The following is a 13148-nucleotide window of genomic DNA, read 5'->3' as shown; positions in this document are numbered from 1 at the left end:
AAGATTTTAACAACTATAGGTCACCGTTAAGATTTAACAACTATAGGTCACCGTTAAGATTTAACAACTATAGGTCACCGTTAAGATTTAACAACTATAGGTCACCGTTAAGATTTAACAACTATAGGTCACCGTTAAGATTTAACAACTATAGGTCACAGTAAAGATTTAACAACTATAGGTCACCGTAAAGATTTAACAACTATAGGTCACCGTAAAGATTTCATCAATAAGCACGGAACACATACTGTAGAGTAAACTATAACAGACCGAAAATGTGTTACAATTTAAAAAGAGAAAACTTTAAGGCCTGATTTAATAACATTAAACGAAAAACGATTATGATAGATACAACCAACAACAACAACTTGACAACAGACCTCTTGCTTGTTAAATGATTTCCAGGGGCACACCTAGAACAGTGGTGTATCAGTTTGACTTAAATATCTTTATTGTCATATAAACATATATAGTGTGTGACAAAAACAAAACATATTTTAACAAAGAAATAACAATTCTATAATAAATGAACACATGAAAAAAAAATATAAGACTTCTGCCCTCAGTTCCAATGACTGTTTTATAAACGGGCCAATGTTTTTAACATGTTCCATGGATAGAGGGGTTTAGCATTTCATTTACTTTTGCTCTTGGGTAAGAGACATAAAATTATCATTTAAGACACAAAGTACCGATCTAAGAGTACTCAGTTACTGAAAGGTAGTTCAAATCCCGAATTCAACTACTAAATAGACTATGTATTCACAGATTATAAATATTTTCAAAAGGCTGTACTGTGAGCGTATCTATTTCCTATATTTTTTTGATTCATTGTAATCATTTTATACATTGTATCTATAAAAATAAAACAAGAGGTGGTATAGTTAATGAGACAACTCTCAACCAGAGACAAAATGACCTAGAAGTTAACAACTATATAGGTCACCGTACGGCCTTCAACAACGAGCATACCCATACCGCATAGTCAGCTATAAAAGCCCCGAAATGACAAATGTAAAACAATTCAAACGAGAAAACTAACGGCATTATCTATGTAAAAAACAATAAACGAAATACAAATATGATATACAACAACAAACGACAACCACTGATTTACAGGCTCTTGATTTGGGACAGGCACATAATGTGGCGGGGTTAAACATGTTAGCAGGCACCCCTTAAACAGGGACAGTGGTGCAACAGTACAACATTTCGCTGCCAGCATTTACTTAGACCTAAATAGTATACTCCTTTCGTATAACTTCGTGAAAACTCCAAACAAAATGTGTTTTTTCATCTTTAAACAAATTTAATAGAAAAATAAATAGATGTGGAATATGATTGCCATTGATAATACTTTCCAATTAAAGTCGATGGACAATTATGTAAAAATAACCTACAGAATAACATACGGCCTTCAACAATGAGCAAGTTAAAAAAAAACTTTTAACAATGGTTTAACATACAATAAAAACAAGCTCAGACGAACGTACAGTTAAAAAAGCTCAGACGAACGTACAGTAATACAAGCTGAGAAATAGCTCTCAACAAGAAGATTAGAAAAAGCTTTTAGTACTATCATTATCACATGAAGTAAGTAAGTAAGTGAATAAAACTTTATTTAGATTCGGCATACGAACAAACCTTTGGATATTCATATAATATGTTGTTCTCTTCAATGTAGTATGCTTTTAGAATAACATTAAGGGTACCAATTTTTCTGCACCAGATAAAACATGCAATACACACATTTCAAAAACATAAAAGCGTTATTGCATACACATACTTATACCTTATACGCTCATATCTATTATTCTAGTATGAATTAATACAATATATAGTGTTGCTGATAGCCCAGCAAGCATAGTGGACAACGGAATTTATTAATTATTTACATACATGTATCTTAATATATATATATAAACATATGAAAAAATAATAACCACAATTACTCCGAATAACGAAACCATGATATATACTATTAGGTACAACTTAGCTAGAATAATGTAAACCTTATACGAACAAGAGCTATTATATGGTTGACATGAATGTAAACTGAATAACTGAATAAATGAATAACTCGATCATGAACGACCTCGCCGGCCTGGAACAACTAAACAAACCCAATTATGGGATAAACTGGAAACCCGGGTCCGACCCAATGCGACAAGTCGTCTCACGAGACATACTCGGACGTGTATTGTTTTAAAAAACATATAAATACATGTATCATAATTTATTCATAATACGAATGAAACTTGAATGCTGCCCTGTCTGCGGCGGGCTAGAAAGTGCATGATAGTCTCAGGGAAAAAATTTCCCGCTATAAAATTAGTCACGTGTCTTATACCTAGTGACGTAAACTTATAAAACTATACGCTAGTACCGTACTACATACAATAATTTCTCCCTATAATAGCGAAACGTGAGAAATTATACTTTCCTTCAGTTTGATTTTTACCTATAATTTGATCTATGTTTTTTTTATTTATCGCGATAACTCACACATATCAAACTAAGTATTAACCACAATTTTGAAATACGACCATGGGTGTAACTAATGCTAATAAATTGTATTAGCGAGAAAATTTTCTTTCTAGGTCAATAAAGAATGACCTAATATCATATATCTCTTACCTTAAGTGAAAAAGACTTAACCCACATATTTAAAATGATAACTGCGAAAAAAAAATGACAATTTCAAGAATATTGCCTGGTATCTTACCTAAGGAAAATAAAATAGCAGACAAGAAGTAATAATCGCCATATTTGAGTTGTTAAGTGACATTACTTTCCACTGTGCACGTATTGTTTCACACATCATTAATCAGTGCTCTAATTGCGTAACTGTTCAAACTATTCAAATGCAGTATTTATCAGAACCAGGAATCAATGCTAAAAGACAATTTTATAAGAATATAGATATGTCTGCTTGAAGAAATCCGACTTCGAATTATCTTACTTCGATTCAGATGACTTGGCGATTCTTTTACAAAAGTTAACATCTCCAAAGAGACATGAGCACTGTAGACAATTACAAATTAAATTTTAAGTGATACAGGCTACTTTTTCACACCTGTCTGACAAACGACAATTACTGTTAACGTATAAAATGCCAGTGCTAAATTCTCTCGAGGTATAACACATGACTGACGATCAAGTTAATAATAAGAAGTCGTTTTAGTACAACAAAACATACGAAATATACTACTCAAAGATTGATTGATTGATTGATTCGTGTTTAACGCCACTTTCAGCATTATTGTGCTATTTCGAGGTGGTAAGTTTTTATTGTTGGAGGAAGCCGGAGTGCCCGGAGAGAACCATCGACCTTCGGTAGAAAAACTGACAATCCTAGTCAAGTAATATTGCAGTCGAACGCACCTGCCACGTGCCGGATTCGGACTCACAACCTCAGTGTTGTTCTACACAAAGAAATTCCATTGAGATTAATGGGGGTCAAACTTTCAGGGTTCATATTTTTGTAGAAAATGCTCAAAATGATATGAAATTAACAGCACTCCTGTTTAAAACGATGTTTAATAGATTAAAGAAGAAAATTGCAATAAACAGATCTACTCGGTACAATATGTACCACTATCCATGCAATAACCCTATATCATTGTATTCTTTTGGTTACGAACGTTTTATTAACATGTGCTACATTTGCCGTCTAAAGAATGGATTGATTTGAACTCTAACAAATATGATAGCATGGTTAGTAAAACAATATATTTTATATGTTATAACAAAATAAGTTAATTGTTCTACCGAGAGTGAATTTTGTAATAAAATCGGTACATAATTGGATGACTTTGGGGAAAACCCTTTACTGCTTATCTGTCACGAAAATAAAGCATATTAATATGGTATTAACTGATAAGAATAAACAGAGATTATAAATAAAACCCCATTTACATTCACTTAAAGTCGTTCCATATTCAATTGGTTCATTCTGACTATTTCATATAGGTGAAATATACAAAAACTCATGTTGGCGTTCGCGGTTTGCCTTTTGAATAATATAGCTGATTTCAGTACGTAAATCACGTGTTTCAGTGAGAACGACACATGTCTTATTGCGTATGACACCTATTACAGTCCGTAGAATACGTGCTTAAGTGCATACAATACCTATTTCTAGTGTGTATGACACCCATTTCAGTGTATACAACACCTATTTCAGTAAGAACGACACGTATTTTAGTGTGTACGACACCTATTTCGGTCAGAACGACACGTTTTCCATTGCGTTCGACACGTATTTCAGTGCGTACGACACGTTTTCAGTCAGAACGACACGTATTTCAGTGCGAACGACACCTATTTCAGTGTGTACGACACCAATTTCAATAAGAACGACACGTGTTTTAGTGCGTATGACACCTATTACAGTGCGTTACACACGTGTTTAAATGCATACAATACCTATGTCTGGTGTGTATGACACTCATTTCAGTGTGAACGACACCTATTTCAGTCAGAACGACGCGTATTTCAGTGCGTACGACACCTATTTCAGTGCGTAAAACGTGTATACGATATCTATTTCTAGTTCGTATGGTACTCATTTCAGTGCATACGTCACCGGTTTCAATTATTACATTTTAGAAGCCGGCTACATAAAACCTTTCGGAGCTTTAGAACCAAAAGTTACCAAATACCAAATTATTCTTAAACCAAATTAGTCTGAGATAAGTCAGTACACATATGTAATTCATAAAATGAAATTCTATACATTGAACAAAACAAACAATTTAATTCATATTCCACATTAACAATGTGAACTCTTTGTTAATCTCAGTCTAGCATTTTGAGATAATCTTTCTGGTGCACTTTAGTTTAACCCCGGTTTTTATGTTGTTCGTGTTGTTTAATCTTCAGTTTGGTGTTTGTTAATTGTTTTTTCTTTATTTATCTTTTGGACATAGCGTTGTCGGTTGTTTTTTCTTTATTTATCTTTGGGACATAGCGTTGTCTGTTGTTTTTTCTTTATTTATCTTTTGGACATAGCGTTGTCTGTTTTTTTTTTCTTGCCTCTTGGTATTTTCTTACTTTTCTTATGTCACTGTACAGAATAATCTTTTATCGGTGATCATGTGTTAATCGTGAACAATAGTGCGTCGCATGCAGCAAATGGCATCTAATAAATTGAACAATTTGTATCAAATTTAAGTACCGTATCATGCCGATATTTTATTCAACATATTTTAATAAAACAAATGCGAAAAACAATGACCATGAAATGGCATTAGTATGTTATGGTTAATAGATTTGTTTTATATCTCACACTTGGCTGTGTATTTTATATCATAATTGTTTTACTCACACTTGTCTGTTGCATGGTTTTTTCAGATATTCCGGGGCACAGAATGAATTTATCGACTACCTTTCTGGCCATTACATATTTAATTGTAAGAACATTTGCCAATGGAACAGGTAATGCTACTTTGTATATTTGATTTACACATTTATATTTATAGTTGTGAATATTTTAACTTGTTGATCCTTAAATAGCATATCACATGCAAACTTTTAAAGGAAAAGGATCGTTTAATTTCTGATTTTCAGTTTTTACATTGATATATTATGTAGGCCATGAATTATTAATTATTGTTTGCCTTATGCCGGCATATAAAAGCGCAAAAAGGTTATATCGTAGCTAATTTGATCCCTTAAAATATCCTAATATGTTGTATTTAAAAAAGAAAGATTACAAAAATTGTGATTTAATATCTCATGTGATTTTGTTGAGATTTGTAAGTTACAGGAAAAAGACTTATTATTTCACTCAAAAGTCAAAGTCTTCGTGGCATGACTTCATGACATAGAAGTACAAAATGTTGATTAAAAACAGATTGAAGTGCACAATATACAAAAAGACGTACCAACGTCAACGTGACAAGACTGCAAACAAAAGATGAACATTCTAACCTATGGTTTTTGGTCTCCTATCAATACCTTGAGTGGAAATATTTGAACCGAAAGATTAAGTATATATACTATGTTTTGCAAACCAAATACACCGAATCCATCGAATTGCTTTTTGACATATTCACAAAAAAACTATCGACTTATTCGTTACGGTGAAGGTAAAACTTCTTCAGTGATGACATCGATTATAAGTTAAAGCTGATAATATTTCTGACAGAGCAGAGACAGTGACCACCCCCTCCCCCTCCCTCTTTTCACTCAAACAACCGTCTACAAAGAGCACGACACCTTTTCAACACTGAATAGTGCAAATGTATTTAGGCAAACGACGTCAACACTTACAGTGGAAATCGACAAAAGAAAGAATTGACTCTTGAAATGCAATCACGCTACCTTACGTTGACTTAATAGATAAAATTACGGTACGGTAATTATGATTTCCTGCGTTTTATTGGAGAATTATTTGTATTATTTATGTCCTGTGATTTTATTAAGTAAAACAATTTACTTGATCATACTTTGCACAATATAGCCGTAAGATTTATACGTAAGCATCGCCTTTTGTTTTGCATTTGATATGTCTATTCTCAGTAGTTGCATAAGATGTGAAAATATATGCGCCATTTTGTCGATTCATTTAAAAGGAAGTATATCGAAGAATGTTTCCGATGATTCGTCCTTCCACGTGGCAAACATAGTTTATATTTCCGGTACTTAGATGGATTCATTAATATTTGATAACGAGGCTATATGAATGGAACCTACAGTTTTGTTTAGCGGTACTTTACCAATGCCCAAACCCTCTGCAAGGATTTTAGTCGTTTCAGATTGTCCTCCTTACTTGGAATTTCACGCTGATTTATATTTTGAAATCTTTTATTTTTTAAACAGAAATCCAAACCTGGTGGTAAATGTAAGAACAAAGTATACATGCAATGCCTCAATAAAATGAAATTTCTTTTGAACATTACTGTTGATGAAATAAAGATAAAACAGGGAAACTATTTGATGAAAATCACACCCAACTGTAAATGTCCTGTTCGTGTTTTTTGTAAATAAAACAACCTTATTGTCGGGTAAATAACATATAATAGTTATTCCTTGTTTTTTCTTTTGAAGGGAAATGATTAGTTCACTTGTTCTTGTTCTTGGGTGCATTGTCATAAAATTACCATTTATAAATCTTAATATAATTGCTACCGTATCAACTGGCTAAACACACTAGTTATGACCAACCAGCCTTCTACTGACAAAGAAAGGCTATTGGGTGGATTTCTACAATAGACATGGAGCAATCCTGTATACGTAACAAGTCTAAAAAATAAAATTTCATCTTGTTTTACTTGGGAAAAAATTAATTCCACTTGTGATAGGGTTTTCTATCTTCAATATGTATTTTTTAGCTTTTTATACCTTTACCGAGGATTTTTTTTTCTCGAAAGAAGATATCTATAAAATATTAGTTAAGTGGTTTATATAATACTTTGATCTAATGTCGTTAACTACACACACAAAATTGGTAAAATGGTGTAACAGTTAGTTACACTCACAGGGTCATTGCCCACTAATTACAACAGACATGCAGTATTTGTTTAAATTATATTCAGTCAATACCAAAAAATAAGTATTTAGATGATTGTTTGCGCGTCCATGAAATGATTATGAAGTTCTGCAGTTCAAAGCATTTTACAATTTGATGCTGTAAAATGAAGATTAAATTTGGTTAAATTATTTCTAATTTTGTATCATTTCTTCTTGCATTGACAGGATTTGAACAAAGCGATAGCGAAGATGCAGATCTTGCGCATACTATAAGGATGCGTAGTGCGCATATACCACGGTTTGTTGGTAAACGGACGATGGGCGAGGACGAAGTCGAAAAGTTACTTATAAAACAACAAGAAGAAAATGATGATCAAGAAAATGAACAAAAATTCTTATTAGATTTGCTCAAAAGTTATGATGATAGTTTGTCTGAATCGCAACACCTTTCGGGGGATTTTAATACACAGACTGATGAAGATTCAAATTCAGATTTATCAGCATTTGAGAGAGATGTAAAATGGGCTCCTAGATTTGTTGGCAAACGGCGGTCGCCTATGTTTGTTGGCAGACGGCGAGCACCTTTATTTATTGGAAAGCGCTACGCACCAAGATTTGTCGGCAAGCGAGGAGCACCAATGTTTGTAGGAAGGAGAGGATCGCCTATGTTTGTAGGACGGCGCGATTCACCACTGTTTGTTGGCAAAAGAGAAAATGCTCGACCAGCTGATACTAGTTATTATGTTGGAGGAAAAAGGTCAGTTAATGCAGCAAGCGAATACGAGCTAAATAGCGCTAGTTTAAACAGTTTAAATTTCGATACGCTAAACAATGATATAAAGGACAAAAGGGAAAGGGAACGGCTTTATTTACCTCAGGAAATGCAAATTTTAAATGGCCATCCCATGTTTTCTGATTTTTCAAAACGATTTGTTGTACCAGAATTTGTAGGGAAAAGGGAAGGCAACAGTTTGCCCAATATTCTTTCAGAGAAGCGCTTTGACACTCCGTTCTTTGTCGGGCGGCGCAGCGCTGATTTCGCATTAGATGATTTAAATCCAGGTTTAAGCTATGTAGCACCTACAATGCAACGACAATTAATTAGTAATGAGAATAACAGGACGTAAGTGCGATGTTGTTTGGTGGTCACAATTAATCCTTATGTCTTATTAGAGTATAAACGTACGCATGCGCGAATTCATGTAAAACGTTTTCGAGTTTCTCCAAATATGTTCAGTGAACACATTTCACTCACTATAAGTATTTGTATTGATATTGAATCACATAACTCGAATCCGGTTTACAAGATACAGTATATGCACAAACTGTTGGCAATTACCTTTGCGATTTCCAGGCGCACACGCACATTTATTGGGAAATTATGTAATAGCATGCGCATGGCTATATAGGATTCAATATTGCAGAGCAAGTGTGCTATATCTATACTATATTGTATGTTATGTAATATATACTTATTATCAAAGACAATTCTTTGTTTGAATTTTATTTTCTTCAAATAAAGCTTAATCTTAACTACTTAAATTAAATCTCTTTGTAGATATTTTATTCCTGTTTTCATCAAACTTAAATTTAAAAATGACTTATCTGTATGACAAATAAAAATTGAAATAAAAAGTTTTTGTGATACTCAATAAATAGTAAAAGATGAAAGGCAAAAACTTAAATATTTCAACATTGTAATAGCGGTATGTGACTTAAAAGGATGAAAAACTGAATATTTCATGTTTTAATTTTGAGTGTTCAAACGATTAATGTGTCGCAGATAAAATTGATATTTGAAATTGTTTCTAAAATCATTTTTTTTAACAAATGATATAAAACCAACTTACGCATGAAATCACCCACTATTTGCTAATATACAACGTGGCAGGAATGTTAAAAGTTTTATTACACAATACAGTACTATAGTTTTACCAACTTCATCAAACATTCACTAGATTCAGGTTTTACGCCGATTAAGTCAGCCTTAATATATTATCTGTTCACAAGATGCAAGAAACCTGTATCATGGAATCGTTCATAATTTGAATAAGACGGTTTGTTTTTACAAAGAATTGTCTACGTTTGTTGTTGTATATCATAACCATTGTGTTTGTTTGTCAGGTTCAGATTTATTGTCGAGGGAAGTATGTTTATTTTAAGAACTTTTAAAAATATCTTTGACATTGCTACAGTTCTTTCTTTATACTCGGTTATTTGTTCAGTGCGGTATTGACCGAATTCATTTTTTAAATTTATATTTTGCACCAGAATATTGTTTTATTTTCCATTTCATTTTTGAACACTTTAACGATTCCTTAAGAATTTAGACAACTTATAATGCATCATTTTTTGACTCATTTACCTCAATTAATCATTATAATTCTATTCTTCATATTGTAGATGATCTAGGCGATTCTGACGCCGTAGACCGAGCTCTCCAAATTTCTGCTAATCTCCTCACCACACCCGATAATGACTCGCCTCCGTTAGACATTCCATATCTTTCTAGTGTCAAGTATCTGGAAAATGGCAGACTACCAAGTATTCAATCATTAGCTTTTACGGATCCCGGTCAGAACGATGAAAAAGAAGAATTAAAAAAATATTTTGAGTTTTTAAGGAAAAAAGACAAAAAATATGCAGAGTTTATTGGTAAAAGATCTAGAATGAGCTGGAAACCCTTTCAAAGTGACGTCGGTGAAAAGCGCGGTATGGAATTCATTGGCAAAAGATATATGGAATTCTTAGGAAAACGCAACATTATTCCTTTAGATAAACGATACATGGAATTTCTTGGGAAACGCGCTATGGAATTTTTGGGTAAACGCACAATGGAATTTCTCGGTAAACGTTACCCTTCTTACAGATATGGAAAATTACAACAAAGACGCCGCGGAGATTGGATTGGCTAAATATTCATCGTTTGTTAACTAAACGTTTAAGTAGCTAAATATGGGTCCGGTTATATCCGAAAGTTCTAGATATTATTGCTTTTGTAAATATTTCCCATCCAATCATATCTCATTATGCATTCAGATTTTATTTTAATGTTCTTTTTTGCGTTGTATCGTGTAAATATTGCTTCATAGTTTGTTAATAATGTTTCGGGTGCGACGAGTGAGAATAAAAAGCTAAATTTGGATATTTGGTCTTTTTAATAATGCCTTGAAACTTTCATTCTATATATTCATGATTTATGTATCAGTAGTTTTAAGTAGTTTTAGTTTGATTTCAGCATTTGGGAGCATTCTTTGCGTATTGTTATGCGTTTACTTTTCTACATTGGCTAGAGGTATAGGGGGAGGGTTGAGATCTCATAAACATGTTTAACCCCGCCGCATTTTTGCGCCTGTCCCAAGTCAGGAGCCTCTAGCCTTTGTTAGTCTTGTATTATTTTTAATTTTAGTTTCTTGTGTACAATTTGGAGTTTAGTATGGCGTTCATTATCACTGAACTAGTATATATATTTGTTTAGGGGCCAGCTGAAGGACGCCTCCGGGTGCGGGAATTTCTCGCTGCATTGAAGACCTGTTGGTGACCTTCTGCTGTTGTCTGTTCTATGGTCGGGTTGTTGTCTCTTTGACACATTCCCCATTTCCATTCTCAATTTTATTTGATGCGATATGTTTCGTTATTGTTTTACTTGCCTTTGCTGTCTATTATACCACTATTATAGGATGGAATTGATTTTGTTATCTGATTTTTATTGTATGTTTTTCTGTGTTACTCTTATTATTCTTTTGATGAGATTGAAAAGGAGAGTATTGAAAGGAAAAATGAATAGAAGATAACATAATCCTTTAACTTCACGTTCCGCTATGAAGATGATGTTCGCTCACTAAATAATTCAAAGTTTGATGACTATGTTGAACGCATCTATCCCGTCGAACTTTAAATAAAGGATACAACTGTAACTCACATCTTGACTACCGTCTTAAAATTGACAATGAAGTTTAGTTGAGAACAAAACTTTACGACAAAAAGAATGATTTCCGCTTCCCAATTGTGAATATCCATTTCTATGTAGCAACATTCCAGTAGAGCCTGCATACTGAATACTGAGTATATATTTCTCAATTAATACGATATTTCTGAGCTTCCTTTAATTATTTCCTTGATAGAGGGTTTCTGCTTGCAAGGAATCTTTTAAACCTAGAGTTCCAAGTGGGCAAGTTCAAATCATCCCGTCGAAAATTTTACGGACGCTTTCATGAATTGGTTGACCGTTAATACTTGTTTCACAGATAACGACGGATTATTCCAATTGTCGCAACCACAATCCCGTCCTTTTTCCCTCGAATGTGACCTACCGAATTACACTTATCACCAGGATTGTACTTTCATAAGCAACACGACGGGTGCCATTGTTGGAGCAGGATCTTCCAGAGCACCTGAGATCACCCCCCGGTTTTTAGTTTTTATTTTGTATACTGTTGTTTTTCTTTTGATTGTTTTTCGTGTATTGCCATGGCATTATCAGTCCGACTTATGAGTTTGATTATCCCTTTGGTATCTTTCGTCTCTCTTTTGTGTACCCACCACATATTCACATGCCTGTCCAAAGTCTGGAGTTGTCGTGTATTATATCTTAATCACGTGGTCCGTTAGGGATATCATGACAGCCTCTGTAAGATTAATCTACTGTTTTTTTCTAGATTGAGGAGGATTCAGGGCTTGACATATAGTATGGACTGTAGGTTGACCCCTAGATGTCTTTTGAGTTTTTGTGTCGTTGGGTTGCAGTCTCATTGCCTTATACCCTACATAGTATTTATTCATGCATGTTTTTATACATGTATTTATACAGCATTTAATATCTTAATTCAATTCTGAATTCTGAATAAAACAGAACTTCTGAATTGTGACGACGGCAGAAAATTTCGGGTTCAAATATGCAACCACAGGCGATATTGATAAGACCCTAGATATTTTTTTAGTCATATGGCTGAACCCATGAACCGATATTTTATTTGGACAAGTTTTCTCGATGAAAAATAAGGCAAAATTTCACTCGTAAAGCAGGGTAAATTAAGTGTTAATGTCGCCCAGCGTCCAATACTTTTGGAACTTGGATGATTTAAAGAGAGGCGAAGGATACCAAAGGGACATTCAAACTCATAAGTCGAAAATAAACTGACAACACAATGGCTAAAAAAGAAAAAGAAAAATAGACAAACAACAGTACACAAAACACAACATAGAAAATTAAAGACTGAGAAACACGAACCCCATCAAAAACTGGGGGTGATCTAAAGTGCTCCGGAAGGGTAGGCAGATCCTGCTCCACACGTGGAACCAGTGGTGTTGCTCATGTAAGTACAAACCCGGTGATATGTCTAATTCGGTAGGTCACATAGGAAAGGGGACAAGATTGTAGCTACGACAGTTGGAACATATCCGTCGTCATCTGTAAAACAGATATTCCATAACGGTTAACCAACTCGTGATGGCGTCCGTAAGATCATATATCTAAAAAAAACTAAGGTTGCAACTCTCTTGCCAAGTTAGCCTTTTGACAAAATTGGCTATTTGTTTATGCCTTGCTCTTGGAGTACGTAAAACATTTAAAACCTTATGCCAGAAATGTGGCAACAGAAAAAGAGGATCTAACTCGAAAATGCGTGCACATAACAACCAATATTAATTTTAAGTTGACTTTGCATGAATGA

At 33.8% G+C, this 13148-nt stretch overlaps 1 protein-coding gene across 1 annotated transcript in view; it reads left to right on the top strand.

The window, feature by feature from the left end:
• Positions 1-10621, top strand: part of LOC127727201 (MIP-related peptides-like) — a 34425-nt gene extending 23804 nt beyond the window's left edge. The window contains exons 2-4 of the mRNA XM_052234654.1: positions 5356-5439; positions 7702-8233; positions 9880-10621. Of these exons, the coding sequence (XP_052090614.1) occupies positions 5373-5439; positions 7702-8233; positions 9880-9883 (603 nt within the window). The 5' untranslated portion in view covers positions 5356-5372 and the 3' untranslated portion in view covers positions 9884-10621. The remainder of the gene's footprint in view (positions 1-5355; positions 5440-7701; positions 8234-9879) is intronic.
• Positions 10622-13148: the final 2527 nt, after the last annotated feature.

Source organism: Mytilus californianus, unplaced genomic scaffold (assembly GCF_021869535.1).
Source record: "Mytilus californianus isolate M0D057914Y unplaced genomic scaffold, xbMytCali1.0.p SCAF_19, whole genome shotgun sequence".
In the NCBI taxonomy this organism is placed as follows: domain Eukaryota; kingdom Metazoa; phylum Mollusca; class Bivalvia; order Mytilida; family Mytilidae; genus Mytilus; species Mytilus californianus.
Note: the sequence above shows the minus strand (reverse complement) of the source record. Positions and strands in the feature narration are given on the sequence as shown.